Below are 17,076 nucleotides of genomic sequence, written 5' to 3'. Positions count from 1 at the left end.
TTGAATCGAGACTCGTCCGAACAGGCAACACGTTTCCAGTCATCAGCAGTCCATTGTTGCTGTTGACGGGCCAAGGCGAGGCGTAAAGGTTTGTCTCGTGCAGTCATCAAGGGTAGACGAGTGGGCCTTCGGCTCCGAAAGCCCATATCGATGATGTTTCGTTGAGTGGTTCGCATGCTGACACTTGTTGACGACCCACCATTGAAATCTTCAGAAATTTGCGGAAAGGTTTCGCTTCTGTTACTTTGAACGATTCTCTTCAGTCGTCGTTTGGTCCCGTTCTTGCAGGATATTTTTCCGGGCGCAGCGATGTCTGAGATTTGATGTTTTACCGGATTCATGACATTCACGGTACACTCGTGAAACGGTCGTACGTGAATATCCGCACTTCATCGCTGCCTCGGATATGCTGTGTCCCATCGGTCGTGCGCTGACTGTAACACCACGTTCAACCTCATTTAAATCCTGAAAACCTCCCTTTGTAGCAGCAGTAACTGATCTAACAACTGCGACAGACACTTGTTGTCTTGTATAGGCGTTGCCGACTGCAGCGCCATATTCTGTCTATTTACATTTCTCTGTATTTGAATACGCATGCCCATACCTTTCATTGGCGCTTCAGTGCATATTGACAGTGTAGTGATGTGAAAAATAGATGCTTCGTTACCAGACGTGTAATTCTTTTTTGCAAGGTAATCGTCATAGAAACATTTAAAACATAAGCTAAATATGTATTGCACTAGGGACAAAATAACGCAGATGACGATGTAAATAAAAGAACGGTTTGTAAGCATTAAGAGTTTAAACGAAATTAGAAATAAATACACTGCACACAATACTGTTGACGAAAAGACAGCGCGATAATACAAAATAAACTAAAACGAAATTAACACATAAAATTAATTAAAACACATGAACAAAGATTTCAAGTGGAAAAAGAATTATAGGAAGAAAACCGAGAGCAAATGAAGTAGTTGATATTATGATTAAAATGATGTGATAAAGGAATGGCAACAAGAAATTACTTTTAAATCAATTAATTGAATAAAAATGATGACCAAAATCGAAGATTTAAAAATATAAAAAAAATTTTACTGCAGCTAGGGAGATTCGAACCATAACCTCATGCATGTGCAGCTACTGTCCATTGCATTATCTGATGCAACTTTTTAGCGCTACTGTCCCACAAAATTCAGAAACTTTTCTCGTCAGTTACTCGCAGTCGTCAATTCTGATCGATGTGCTGGCCGCCAACTAGCCAGAGTTGAACCCGACTCATCGTTCAATTGAAAGAGACTCTTCCTTGTTGACTTTGCGAAATGGCCTCAATTTCTTGCAGCATTATTTGTAATGAGTCTTCGCACGCTTGGGGAATATACACTACTGGAATTAAAAATGCTACACCTAGAAGAAATGCAGATGATAAATGGGTATGCATTGGACAAATGTATTATACAAGAACTGGCATGTGGTTACATTTTCACGCAATTTGGGTACATAGATCCTGAGAAATCAGTACCCATAACAACCACCTCTGGCCGCAATAACGGCCTTGATACGCCTGGGCATCGAGTGAAACAGAGCTTGGATGGCGTGTACAGCTGCTCATGCAGCTTCAACACGATACCACAGTGAAGAGAAGTGACTGGTGTATTGTGACGAGCCAGTTGCTCGGCCACCATTGACCAGACGTGTTCAGTTGCTGAGAGAACTGGAGAATGTGCTGGCCAGGGCAGCAGTCGAACATTTTCTGTATCCAGAAAGGTCCGTACAGAACCTGCAACATGCGGTCGTGCATTATCCTGCTGAAATGTAGGGTTTCGCAGGGATCGAAAGAAGGGTACAGCCACGGGTCGTAACACATCTGAAATGTAACGTCCACTGTTCAAAGGGCCGCCAATGCAAACAAGAGGTGACCGAGACGTGTAACCAATGGCACACCATACCGTCCGCCTGGTGATACGCCAGTACGGCTATGACGAATACACGCTTCCAATGTGCGTTCACCGCGATGTCGCCAAACACGGATGCGACCATCGTGATGCTATAACCAGAACCTGGATTCATCCGAGAAAATGGCGTTTTGCCATTCGTGCACCCAGGTTCGTCGTTGAGTATACCATTGCAGGCGCTCATGTCTGTGATGCACTGTCAAGGATAACCGCAGCCACGGTCTCCAAGCTGATAGTCCGTGCTGCTGCAAACGTTGTCGAACTGTTCGTGCAGATGGTTCTTGTCTTGCAAACGTCCCCATCTGTTGACTCAGGGATCGAGACGTGGCTGCACGATCCGTTAGAGCCATGCGGATAAAATGCCTGGAATCTCGACTGCTAGTGATACGAGGCTGTTGGGATCCAGCTCGGCGTTCCGTATTACCCTCCTGAACCCACCGATTCCATATTCTGCTAACAGTCGTTGGATCTCGACCAACGCGAGCACCTATGTCGCGATAAGATAAACTGCAATCGCTATAGGCTACAATCCGACCTTTATCAAAGTCTAAACGTGATGGTACGCATTTATCCTCCTTACACGAGGCATCACAACAACGTTTCACCAGGCAACGTCGGTCAACTCCTGTTTGTGTATGAGAAATTGGTTGGAAACTTCCCTCATGTGAGCACGTTGTATGTGTCGCCACCTGCGACAACCTTGAGTGAATGCTCTGAAAAGCTAATCATTTGCATATCACAGCATCTTATTCCCGTCGGTTAAATTTCGCGTCTGTAGCACGTCATCTTCGTGGTGTAGCAATTTTAATGCCCAGTAGTGTAAGTTAAGTAAATCTTGTGTTTTTCGTTACTTGTTCACTAATCATTACTGCTTCTGTCCGACTTCCCTGCAAGGACAGATGCCACACCACTAAGTAGCCCACCTCTCCTTAGCACTGTGTACAAAGTCGTACACGACAGCCACAAACCGAGCGAGGTGCAGCAATGGTTAGCACACTGGACTCATATTCGGGATGGCGGAGGTTCAAACCCGCATCAGGCCATCCTTATTCAGTTTTTCCATGATTTCCCTAAATCGCTTCAGGCAAATGCCGGGATGGATCCTTTGAAAAGGCATGGCCGACTTCTTGCCTTATCCTTCCCTAATCCGATGGGACGAATAACCTCTCTGTTTGCTACCCTCCCCCCCCCCCCCCCCCGAAAATCAACCAACCAATCAACTAATCAACAACCCCAATCACACTGAGCGCTTGTGCCGTGAGGTTCTAGGCGCTTCAGTCTGGAACCGCATGACCGCTACGGTCGCAGGTTCGAGTCCTGCCTCGGGCATGGATGTGTGTGATGTCCTTAGGTTAGTTAGGTTTAAGTAGTTCTAAGTTCTATGGGACTGATGACCTCAGAAGTTAAGTCCCATAGTGCTCAGAGTCATTTGAGCCACTTGAACAGGCGAGAACGATAAGGGTACGAGCGTCATTTTCATTGTATTCGCGATGACGAGGTGGACGGTGCATGCGTCCATCTCGAGCTCGTTGAGTGCAATTTCGAATAATGTTTTGGCTTGGACGTCTTCTCTTTGGGAATCGATCCGCATAAATTGCGCAGTTGGAGCGTAATTGTTATGACATTCACCTAAATTTAACATCATTTCAACAAACTCTATAGGAGGATAGTGAGCCATATTTCGCTAAAGAGTAATTTACTTTCGTCAGTTGATGTTTACAGTTCACAATCTGAAAGTGAAGTGACGTCTAATCGCATTGCATCGATCTTTATACTGAGCCATAGTTCGCAGTTTGGCCACGGTAGCGTCACAGTCGGGTGTGTAATGCAATTGTGAAGAGTTCCCTAACGAGATTTTAATACCCTCCATCAAAAACTGTGCCGAGTAGGATACATTTTGTAAAAAAAAAAAAAAAAAAAATAAAATAGTTTAATTTGGCGTAATGAAAGAATTGGTGCACATTTTGTATCAATTTGATGCGTCCTTCTCGGATCATACTAAATAAGTCGGACTTCTTCCCCAATTTTAATTTTTCTCGATTTCAGCTCCATCTGGCAATGGTTTAAAAAGTGTTTCTAACAAAACTTGATTACTTTCTTTATGGAGAATCCGAAACAGCCAAAAAAAAAAAAAAAACGGGTTTCCATTTAAGATTCAAAAGTTGCCCCCGCCCCACCCAAGGGGGAGGGGGCTGGGGGTCACGTATAGTATCATTTGATGTCCCCCTCTGAGCTTACATTAAGTCCCATAGTCCTCAGAGCCATTTGAACCACTTTGAACCACACTGAGCGCTGCTTTTGCACTCACCTCGTGGCTGCGCAGCAGTATGATGTGCTTGACGTCCCGCTGCCACCGCACGGACAGAGTGAGTCGCGGCGTGTTCTTGACGCACGACTCCCTCACCAGGAAGTCGCCGTCTGCACACAGCAGCGGCTCCGCCAGCTCGCGGGTCAGCCTTCCGTGATACCACAGCTTCCCTTGTAGATCCTCCTCCACCTGTGGGCCAAAAACACACCAGTCTACAAAGCGACACCAACACTTGCTCACTATACATCGCACCAGCCAAAAACAACGACTCATGTCCCTGGAATCACGAACCCCCTTCCTGCTGCAGACACACTTACTGGAGTACCACAGGGTTCAGTGTTCTGTCCACACATTATTATCTCTACCGATTGGGATGTGGGACCTCCTTCCTGCAGCTGACAAAACTACTAGAGAAAAACTTCCTGGCAGATTAAAACTGTGTGCCAGACCGAGACTCGAACTTGGGAGCTTTGCCTTTCACAGGCAAGTGCTCTACCAACTGAGCCACCAAGCACATCTCACACCCCGTCCTCACAGCTTTACTTCTGCCTGTATCTCGTCTCCTACCTTCCAAACTTCACAGGAGCTCTCCTGCTAACCGTGCAGAACTAGCACTCCTGAAAGAAAGGATATAGTGGAGACATGGCTCAGCCACAGCCTGGGGGATGTTTCCAGAATGAGATTTTCACTCTGCAGCAGAGTGTGCGCTGATATGAAAGGCAAAGGCCCCGAGATCGAGTCTCGGTCTGGCACACAGTTTTAATCTGCCAGGAAGTTTCATATCAGCACACACTCCGCTGGAGAGTGAAAATCTCATTCAGAAAACTACCGGAGTACACACAGTTCAGTGTGTGTCCACACATTATTTTCTCTATCGATTGGTATGTGGAACCTCCTTCCAACTGCAGACAAACCTACTGGTGCATCACAGGATTCAGTGTTGCATCCACACATCATTTTCTCTATCGATTGGTATGTGGAATCTTTCCCCTCCGGCAAACAGACCTTCTGGAGTACCACTTGGTTCAGTGTTGTGTCCACACATTATTTTCTCTATCGATTGGTATGTGGAATCTCCTCCTTGCTGCAAACAGAGCTACTGGAGTACCACAGGGTTCAGTGTTGTGTCCACACATTATTATCTCTACCTATTGGTCTGTGGAATCTCCTTCCTGCTGCAGACAATCCTACTGGAGTACCACAGGATTCAATATGGCGTCCACACATTATTTTTTCATCCAGTGTGTTTCAGTTATGTAGACCCCTCCGTTATTTTTAGAGGCTTCCACATAAATTTGTCTTGGGGAGCTTGAATAGTCTGGTGAAGGACTGCCAGGCTTGATTGCTGCTCCACTTCTGTTAAATTATGGAATATTCATGTGAACAACATGCTACACAAACAGTTTGTTGTAAAAATATTGTTCACAATTTCGTTTCCAGAATTACTTTTGAGTTAGCAGATATTCTGACGTATGCAAGTACTTTCTAACGATTATAATTGTCAAATTTGTTTTTACACTGAGGTTACAGAAGTCATGTGATAGCGATATGCACATATACAGATGGCGAGAGTATAGGTACAGAACGAATAAAAGGGCAGTGAATTGACAACGCTGTCATTTCTACTCAGGTGACTCGTGTGGAAACGTTTCTGACGTGATTATGGTCGTACGATGGGAATTAACAGATTTTGAATGAAGAATGGAAGTTGGAGCTAGATGCATGGGACATTCCATTTCGGAAATCATTAGGGAATTCAATATTCCGGGATACACAATGACAGGAGTGTGCCGAGAATACTAAATTTCAGGCATTACCTCTCACTGTTGGACAAGAAGAGAGTAGAAGCTTTTGAAATGTGGTGCTACAGAAGAATGCTGAAGATTAGATGGGTAGATCACATAACTAATGAGGAAGTATTGAATAGGATTGGGGAGAAGAGAAATTTGTGGCACAACTTGACTAGAAGAAGGGATCGGTTGGTAGGACATGTTCTGAGGCATCAAGGGATCACCAATTTAGTATTGGAGGGCAGCGTGGAGGGTAAAAATCGTAGAGAGATGAATACACTAAACAGATTCAGAAGGATGTAGGTTGCAGTAGGTACTGGGAGATGAAGAAGCTTCCACAGGATAGAGTAGCATGGAGAGCTGCACCAAACCAGTCTCAGGACTGAAGACCACAACAAAACAACCTCTCACTGTGGAAAAGGCAATGGCCATCGGCCTTTACGTAACGACCGAGAGCAGTGGCGTTTGCGTAGAGTTGTCAGTGAGCCCGAGAAGCCACGAACCGGAGTTGTGAACAAGGCACTGTGCAAGCTTGTGGTGGCTCCATAATGGTGTGGGCTGCGTTTACATGAAACAGACTGGATCCTCTGGTTGCACAAACAGCCAGCCAGCAAATGACATTTTTTGCATGTGATATAATTACAAATTCACATTTTTTGGGTGTTTTCGTTTATTTACACAATAAAACTTTGCTTCTTGGCAAATTTCAAGGCTCTACACTAACGGAGAGTACCCTACAGTTGACCCGGACGATTGACTGTGCGGTCTAACATACGGCTTTCCGGGTGGGAAGGAGCGCTGGTCCCCAGCAAAAATACGCCCAGCGGATTTGTGTCGAGGTCCGGTGAGCCAGCCAGTCTGTGGATGGTTTTTAGGTGGTTTTCCATCTGCCTCGGCAAATGCGGGCTGGTTGGTTCCCCTTACTCCACCTTAGCTTTATTATGTCGACGATTGCTACGCAAACAAGTTCTCCACGTACGCGTACACCACTATTACTCTACCACGCAAACATAGGGGTTACACTCGTCTGGTGTGAGACGTTCACTGGGGGGTCCACCTGGGGCCGAACCGCACAATAACCCTGGGTTCAGTGTGGGGCGGCTGAGGGGTGAAGTGGACTGCGGTAGTCGTCTTGGGGTTCCTGGTTAACATCACACGACATAACCCTACAGTTTTTGATGAATCAGTTAGTAAAAGTGTGGCATAAATGGCTGTATCTTTTGACTGGAGTAACTTAGAACCTAATGTTTATTTTACCACCAAGGGACCATAGACCTTTCAATTTGATACGTCAAGCCGTTCATGAGAAAAAGTGTCCTGAAAAGCAGGAGAGACAGACAAACAGACAGACAGACAGACAGATAACAAATTGATCATATAAAGGGTCCGTTTTTAATCGATTGAGGTACGCAATCCTAGCAACGAAGATTGATTTAGATAACTACAAAAGAACCATCACTCAGTCAATAGTTGGGCACTAACGACCTCAGATATTTGCATACTGAGCCCAAAAAAGAAAAAGAAACTATGTAATTAAATGTACTCCAACTGTGCACAATTAATTTCTTTTACATGTTTCACATCCGCTACGCTGTCGCTTATTGCTATTGTTGTGGTCTTCCAGTCCAAAGACTGGCTTGGTGCAGCTCTCCATGCTATTCTATCCCTTGCGATCCTCTTTATCTTACATATCTACTACAACCTACGCCCATTTGTACTGCTTACTGTATTCGTACATTGGTATCCGTTTACAATTTTTAACTCTCCTCTTCGCACAACCCCCCCACACCCCCACACCCCCTTTCATTAACAAACGGAAGATTTTTCGATGCGTTATGATGTGTCCTATTTACTGATCCCCTTTTTTAGTCAACTTGCACCACACATTTCTTTTTTCCTCAATTCGATTTAGACCTCCCAGTATCACTGCCTTCTCACCTAGTCTTCAGCATTCTTCTACAGCACCACATATCAAAAGCTTATTTTCTCTTCTTGAACTATTTCTTGTAGACGTTTCACTTCTGTACACTTCAGACAATAGCTTAAGTAAAGACTTTCTACATGTTACATTCATCTTCGATGTTAACATATTACTATTTTTTGTAATTCTTTTCTTTGTACTGATACTTCATATATTACAATCTCTCTGTTTCATAAACCGTCAGCTATCTTCCTGTCCAAACAGCGAAAACCACCTAGTACGTTTAATATCTCATTTCCTAACCTTTTTTCTTGAGTATCACCTAATTTAGTTCGACTACATCCCACTTGTTTTATTTCTGCTGATATTCATCTTGTAACATTTTTCCAAGGCATTGTTCACTTCGCCATTCAACTGAGCTTCAAAATCCTTTGCCATTTCTAACAGACTTACAGTAAAATCAGCAAACCTGAATCCTTTTATTCCTTCTCCTTGCAGTTGAACACCCTTTCCCGTTTGCTCCTGGTTTGCTCTACCACTAACAAACAATACAGAGCGTATAACATAAGGGACAATATCACTGTCTTCTCAACTACTGCTTCCCTTTCACGTCCTTCAACTGTTGTAGCTGCTGCCTGCTGTCTACATAAGTTGCAGATAACTTTTCGCTCTCTGTATTTCATCTCTTATACCTTCAGCAACCTTAGATACAGCATTAATTTTGGTTGTCGAACCGATGACTGCAAAACTGCGAAATTACACGCAGTCCTTGCATCTAGAACGTCCCACTCACTTTCAGTCGCCACTCAACGTGAACACTCTAGTTGGATGGTGTTCTAAAGTTCCAGGTTGTTGTCCACCAAGCCAGTTGGGTGTTGTCCTGCACTGAGTTCTTTTTTGGGGCAGAGGGAGGGAGGAGAGAGAAGGTAGGACAACCGTCTTCCCAGGGGCAGGATACTGCACACCACGTCTTCCTCACCTGTGTCAACATCTTCATCTCAGACTAGCACTTTGCCCCAATGTTCTCAATTATTTTCTTGACTTACTCAAATCTCTGCTACACTTCTCATCTTGTACAGCTCCACCAAGTACCATGGAAGTAATTTCCTGATGCCTTGATGTGTATTCTGTCACCCTGCCTCTTCTTGTTTCCAGTTTTTTCCATATGTTCCTCCCCCTCGCAGATTCTGTGCGCAATCTCCTAATTCCTCATCAGTCGACCTAGCTCCTAGCATATTTCTGTAGCATTACATTGAAAACTCTTCGATTCTTTACTTTACCGTTTTTCACACAATCTGTGACTCACTTCCAGTCAAGGCTATAGTCTAAAAGTACAGTCTCACAGATTAGTTCCTCAGTTGAAGACCGATGTTTCACAGTGGTAGAATTTTCTTGGCCAAGAATTCCCTCTTTCGTGTGCTAGTCTATTTTTATGTCCTCCTTTCTAAGAAAAACGTCTAGTAAACATGGACTAAGATGCTTACCTTAAGAGGTATGAGCACATCATCATTGACACTGTGAAACAAACCTCTTATACTTCAATCTCTTTGCTTTCCACGTTTCTGGGGTGGGTGATATTCTCAATAGTATGAAGGCGAGCCGTCGAAATTAAAATCCTATCGGCGGCATACAAGTACTTGCATTGTAGCACACAGAGTCTCTCCTAAATAAACTGCGTTCATAGGTGAACTGCTGTCTCAGATGTTACCGAAATTACACTACTGACCATTAAAATTGCTACACCACGAAGATGACGTGCTACAGACGCGAAACTCAACCGACAGGAATAAGATGCTGTGATATGTAAATGATTAACTTTTCAGAGCATTCACACAAGCATGGCGCCGGTGGCGACACCTACAACGCACTAACATGAGGAAAATGTCTAACCGATATCTCATACACAAACAGCAGTTGACCGGCGTTGCGTGGTGAAACGTTGTTGTGATGCTTCGTGTAAGAAGGAGAAATGCGTACTATCACGTTTCCGACTTTGATAAAGGTCGGATTGTAGCCTATCGCCATTGCGGTTTATCGTATCGCGACATTGCTGCTCGCGTTGGACGAGATCCAATGACTGTTAGGAGAATACGGAATCGGTGGGTTCAGGAGGGTAATACGGAACGCCGTGCTGGATCGCAACGGCCTCGTATCACTAGCAGTCGAGATGACAGGCATCTTATCCGCATGGCTGTAGCCACGTCTCGAACCCTGAGTCAACAGATGGGGACGTTTGCAAGACAACAACCATCTGCACGAACAGTTCGACTACGTTTGCAGCAGCATGGACTATCAGCTCGGAGACCGTGGCTGCGGTTACCCTTGATGCTGCATCACAGATAACAGAGCCTGCGATGGTCTACTCGACGACGAACCTGGGTGCACGAATGGCAAAACGTTATTTTTTCGGATGAATACAGGTTCTGTTTGCAGCATCATGATGGTCGCATCCGTGTTTGGCGACATCGCGGTGAACGCACATTGGAAGCGTGTATTCGTCATCGCCATACTTTCGTATCAGCCGGCGTGATGGTATGGGGTGCCATTGGTTAAACGTCTCGGTCACCTCTTGTTCGCATTGACGGCACTTTGTACAGTGGACGTTACATTTCAGATGTGTTACGACCCGTGGCTTTACCCTTAATTCGATCCCTGCGAAACCCTAGATTTGAGCAGGACCGCATGTTGCAGGTCCTGTACGGGCCTTTCTGGATACAGAAAATGTTCGACTGCTGCCCTGGCCAACACATTCTCCAGATCTCTCACCAATTGAAAATGTCTGGTCAATGGTGGCCGAGCAACTGTCTCATCACAATACGCCAGTCACTACTCTTGATGAACTGTGATATCGTGTTGAAGCTGCATGGGCAGCTGTACCTGTACACGCCATCCAAGCTCTGTTTGACTCAATGCCCAGGCGTATGAAGGCCGTTATTACGGCCAGAGGTGGTTGTTCTGAGTACTGATTTCTCAGGGCCTATGCTCCCAAATTGCGTTAAAATGTAATCGCATATCAAATCTAGTATAATATATTTGTCCAATGAATACCCGTTTATCATTTGCATTTCTTTTTGGTGTAGCAATTTTAACGGCCAGTAGTGTAAATGAATAGGTTAACAGTAACAGCAGGAAGATAAACATCGATTGGAAAATAGAGTACAGGGTCCCATCAGTGTTTCAGGCAGTGGTGAGGGATACAAATTTCAACCCATAAAGTATTGCGCCACGACTAAGATTCCGAACAAAAAAAAACCTCTTCCTAATGTGACCGAGGTGTCAAAAGTGATTAACAGTCCCGTAGAATTGGGAGGTGGCAGCCACATAGCAGCAGTCGATGCTTCATTACACCACAGATACAATTCTTCCTACTCGTATTTGAGGCGTCAAACGTGATTAAAAGTCCCAAAGAACTGGGAGAAAACAGCCAGATAGCCACTGCCAATGCCTCTTTATGTTTCCTAGAAATGACAGGAATAAAAGATCGTGACAGTTGGTTGGTTGATTTGGGGGCGAGGGGGCCAAACAGCGAGGTCACCAGTACCATATATCCCCATTTCATTGTGACCCACCCTTAGATATTAAGTGAACAGAGTCTGAGGCACTCTTTTTGTTTGTTCTACAGGACAAACCAGATAATGGCAGCCTGGTAGCTGCGTGAAAGCGTGGAGTGACTTGGACACAACTCACAGTGACCCCTCCCCTTTCCCCCATGTAATTTAGAGTGATCGAGAAGAACGCACACCATAGCAACTTCCCCTCCTCTACCCTTGTGAATGGAAGTGTAGGACGCCAGCCAAAGCGGCTACAACCACGTGTGTAAAAATTATTTGTGAACTTTTCTTTCAGATTTAGAAAAGACTGCTAAGAGATATTCATCTGTTTATGTATCATGTTATTTTCTTTGAATTTGTGTATGTAAAAATGTATTTAATGGATCTAAGATAATTTTTCAATTTGTATGTGTTTGTTTGTCTAAGGCAATATGTATGCCAAAATATTTCATTGACTTTGCTTAAAATTTTGAGTAATGACATTGTTTAAAAGGCAGTGAACATGCCTACAATTTAAATAATTAATGTAGGTAATCAGTTTTCTTTAATGTTTCTACAGGTTTATATTTCAATTTTGATTTTTCATAGGGAGTTAAGCTGTACTATTGCTTCCCTTTTTGTAATTAAATTTTTTTTCATTCATTAACATTCATAAACAAAAAATTTAAGTAGAGGGTGATGTAGGGAAGCAGCCTACTCACGCTGTAGTAAATTCACATCAGTTTCCATTGTGTGCCAGCCAGTCTGCTGTAACTAGCTCTGATGTCATAAATGTTGCGCAATACCTTAAAAATCAAGCAAATGAACTAAAACTTTTCTAGCATGTCAGAAATAATACTAAATTAATGTGTGTTAAATATCAGTTCGATAACTTCAGCCATTTTCGAAATTTGGACGTTTTTCTGGAAAAATCATTGGCGCAACAGAAAAGAGCTAGAGACTTCAAAATTTATATTTAGATTCATCTTTCATAATGATTTAATAAAAACAGTACTTTAGATTTCACATATTAAGATTTCAATGGAAATTCATGATTTTGTGGTTTTCGTCTCAAAACTGAAGGAAGCAAGATAGATTAAGTAGGCTAGTAAATAAGGCTAGGATGTTTAGATTTAAATAGGTTGGAGGTCCGCTATGATTATGAAGATGTGTAAAGTTTCTTTTGAATACCTATAAAATTATAGCGATAGTGGATCTCAAAAGGACCAGTTCAGAGCTCATCTACTGCGTGCAGTGTATTTAATTAATTCTCTCGCCCAAGATATTTAACTTAGCCACGTCAAAATTTTATTATCAATACTTACCTGCGTGCTGAATGCACATTTAAATTAAGAGCTTCATCGGCCATAAGCAAAAGAAGCTATAAATTATTATGTAACTTGAAGTGGTGCATTACTAGCCCAGCGGCTAGTCGGGAGAGCCGAAAAGATCAGGCGTTCCCTTAGCCGTCCGCACCGCGGCTTTATATATAAGAACGCTGCGCGAGGAAGAAAGGCCCCAGTTCTCTCCAGACGCTGAATGATACGCCATCTGTGTCGGGAGTCGCGTCGCATCAGTGTCACTGCTACAAACAGCCTCGGGTGCCCTATTAAGTTACTAGAGATACGCGGAACCATGAAAACATTTCATGTGAAGTGTTAATTCTGGAATGATTTTCATTATCTAGCTTCAGTTTGCGTATTGTCGTATTTTCACGTGCCGTCGCGGGACAGACATTCTACCAAATATTTAGCGTGGCGTTTGATGAATTATTTTCATCAAATTATGGCGAGCATTCTTTTTAACATTTAATTCGGACATTTATAGTTGCACCAGCGCATTAGACTCTGAGCTGCTCTGTTAGTTAGGTTGTAGGGATACTTGTGTTTTTTATCAGTGAATTTCAGAATATACTCAACTATTTCGGAAAACCGTTTTTGATTAGAAATCCCGGACAATCTCCTAATTCCTCAGAGCTATAAGCTGCAGCTATAATAACATTCTCAGATAAAGTGGGCACTAGGATCTCTAATTACTGGTTCCATGTTTTATTAAATCACTTTCTGGGTGCCAAAAAGTAAATAGAGAGCCAGTGTTGAGAACGGCGGAAGACAGCATTAACAACATTCTAATAGCCAGAAACTGATTCGACATACAGCAATTACAGCAACAACAGTAGATTAAATTTATACAAACTCATCCGCCGCCCCACACGGTGAAGGTATGTTCTCGAAACTTCACAAAAGCCCATACCGAGCTAGTGAGCGTCTCTCTTGCAGAGTCTTCCACTGAAGTTTATCCATCATCTCCGTAACGCTTTCGCGATTACTAAATGATCCTGTAACGAAGCGCGCTGCTCTCCGTTGGATCTTCTGTATCTCTTCTATCAACCCTATCTGGTACGGATCCCACACTGGTGAGCAGTATTCAAGCAGTGGGCGAACAAGTGTACTGTAACCTACTTCCTTTGTTTTCGGACTGCATTTCCTCAGGTGTCTTCCAATGAATCTCAGTCTGGTATCTGCTTTACCTACTCCCAGATAATTTATGGAATTAACTGCTTCCAGTTGCTGAAGTGCTAAATGATAAAGGATCTTTCTTTCCATGTTTTCGCAGCACATTACACTTGCCTACATTGAGATTCTATTGCCATTCCCTGCACCATGCGTCAATTCGCTGCAGATCCTCCTGCATTTCAGTACAATTTTCCATTGTTACAACCTCTCTATATACTACAGCATCATCCGCAGAAAGCCTCATTAAACTTCCGATGTTATCCACAAGGTCATTTATGTATATTGTTAATAGCAACGATCTTATGACACTCCCCTGCGGCACACCTGAAATCATTCTTACCTCGGAAGACTTCTCTCCATTCAGAATGACATGCTGCTTTCTGTTATCTAGGAACTCATCAATCCAATCACACAGTTGGTCTGATAGTCCATATGCTCTAACTTTGTTCATTAAACGACTATGGGGAACTGTACCCGGGAACCAGTGCCTATGGCCCTCCGAGTCTCGTAGAGAAACAGCGCGAGCTGGGTTTCACACGATCGTCTTTTTCGAAACCCATGCTGATTCCTACAGAGTAGATTTCTAATCTCCAGAAAAGTCGAACATAATACGTGTTCCAAAATTCTACATCAGATCGACGTTAGAGATATAGGTCTATAGTTCTGCACATCCGTTCGACGTCCCTTCTTGAAAACGGGGATGACCTGTGCCCTTTTTCAATCTTTTGGAACGCTAGGCTCTTCTAGAGATCTACGGTACACCGCTGCAGGAAGGGGGGCACGTTCCTTCGCGTACTTTTTGTAAAATCGAACTGGTATCCCATCAGGTCCAGCAACCTTTCCCCTTTTGAGCGATATTAATGTCATTAAATTTACTAGGCTAGTTAGTTAATGAAGCAATGCAAAAGGTTCCTTCAGAGCCACTGAGTTACATTTGTAATCTGTTTAATTGCTTCAAACCGAGTTTAAGAAAGAAATATTTACTGTGTTAGCTATTGTGTTGTAAGTTGGTTAATGCACAGGTATAGAGACTGTGTACTAAGCAATGAAGTTATATAGTATGATCATTAACAGATCTCCTGATTTAAATCATTGCATGCTTTTCCCTGTTTAGTATTGCTAGTTGTTTTCAGGCGGGTTGACGATTGGTTCTGTAAGCTGCTGCACATAGTTCATTCAAGTTACGTATTGTTGAGAGGCATATTTTACTGTTTGCTATCTTATTGGCCATTAGTCTGACTTACTGGTTAGTAGCACATTTATCTATAAGGATAGGTTACTGTGTTGTAGTGTGAACAGATATAAGAAAGACTTAAGTATGTGTCAAGGAAGGTTAGGTTAGCCATAGCACTGTTTTCTGCTTTATTACATTGCTTGACACAAGAATGCGTAATCAGGCTGGCGACCGTTATTAATATGCAATGTTACAACTTGTGCTGGGAGAAAAAATGGTTCAAATGGCTCTAAGCACTATGGGACTGAACATCTGAGGTCATCAGTCCCCTAGAACTTAGAACTACTTAAACCTAACTAACCTAAGGACATCACACACATCCATGCCCGAGGCAGGATTCGAACCTGCGACTGTAGCAGCAGCGCGGTTCTGGACTGAAACGCGTAGAACCGCTCGGCCACAGCGGCTGGCGTGCTGCGAGAATGTCTGTTCCCTGACCCACTTAGTTCGTGTTAGTTATACTCTGATGGAGTGTGTAGCGTTGCTCTTGGGGGGCGAAAAGAAAAATAATTTTTATTTTATATTTTGTGAAAAACGTCGAAAAAGCGAATATTGTGGTGGGTCACTTGGGAACAGAATCAGCGATTGATTACTCTATTATAATAACATACGTTGAGCATTAAATACCTGGTTGGCATATTTTGAACAAGAGCAGCACATTGATTTATTTGATATCGTTCGGAAGAAACATTATCATTTCTGTGCATTTTTATAGTCGCGATGTCGTCATACCCGGAACAATACTATGGGACCAGAAGATTTATAGACTTTAAAAGAAATGCATTACTACACAATTAAAAAAAGAGCTGATTCAGAAATAATAGGAAAACGATAATGTTCCTTCTGCCTCATGTTGCGTTCGGCCCATCAGCGTGATTGCAGTTTCTGGTGATGACCTAACACAAAATAATTAACATTCAAGTAAATGAGGAGATGGAAATCATCAAGGTTAATTTACTAAAATAAGCACACTTATCTTTAGCACACGTTTTTTAATGCTACGTATCTTTTCATATTAAATTACAATACATGACCATTGTGATTAAATACTGTATACATAACAGTCAAATGTCCTCTTGATGCTGTCTGATCGTAATCATACAAGAAACTACATGTTTTCTGATTGTAAAAATAACAGTTAACATTTTTACTGAATATTTTTACATAAAATATAAAATACCGATGCAGAACGCAGCAAGTCCACGTCCGCCTTTCATGGAATACAAACAGTAAAAGATGAGGCGCCCAATGCCTCACTTGTCTATAAACAACAGAATTCTTTTTTATATCATAAATCGATACATGTACATAGAGATTTCCGCCACCGCGCAAGAACGGCAAAGATAAAGAATAACAGATTATGACGCTGCTATGCGATGGTTCATTTCTTTTATTTACAATTGTTCGATGACTTTAGGCCATCAGGCGTTTACTATTGAGCGTATATTAATGTTTGTGAGGCGAAAATTACTAATACGAGGTGCATTCAAGTTCTAAGACCTCCGATTTTTTTTCTAATTAACTACTCACCCGAAATCGATGAAACTGGCGTTACTTCTCTACGTAATCGCCCTGCAGACGTACACATTTTTCACAACGCTGACGCCATGATTCCATGGCAGCGGCGAAGACTTCTTTAGGAGTCTGTTTTGACCACTTGAAAATCGCTGAGGCAATAGCAGCACGGCTGGTGAATGTGCGGCCACGGAGAGTGGCTGGCTCAAATGGTTCAAATGGCTCTGAGCACTATGGGACTTAACATCTATGGTCATCAGTCCCCTAGAACTTAGAACTACTTAAACCTAACTAACCTAAGGACAGCACA

General features: G+C 42.9%; 1 protein-coding gene across 1 annotated transcript in view; it reads right to left on the bottom strand.

Moving 5' to 3' along the window:
- LOC126427971 (tyrosine-protein kinase Fer-like) overlaps window positions 1-17,076 on the bottom strand; it is a 116,738-nt gene that overhangs the window by 82,421 nt on the left and 17,241 nt on the right. The window contains exon 2 of the mRNA XM_050089857.1: window positions 4,261-4,449. Within this exon, the coding sequence (XP_049945814.1) occupies window positions 4,261-4,449 (189 nt within the window). The remainder of the gene's footprint in view (window positions 1-4,260; window positions 4,450-17,076) is intronic.

Source organism: Schistocerca serialis, chromosome 12 (genome assembly GCF_023864345.2).
Source record: "Schistocerca serialis cubense isolate TAMUIC-IGC-003099 chromosome 12, iqSchSeri2.2, whole genome shotgun sequence".
Classification (NCBI taxonomy): domain Eukaryota; kingdom Metazoa; phylum Arthropoda; class Insecta; order Orthoptera; family Acrididae; genus Schistocerca; species Schistocerca serialis.
The sequence above is the reverse complement of the archived record's forward strand: the minus strand, read 5'-3'. Positions and strand labels throughout refer to the sequence as shown.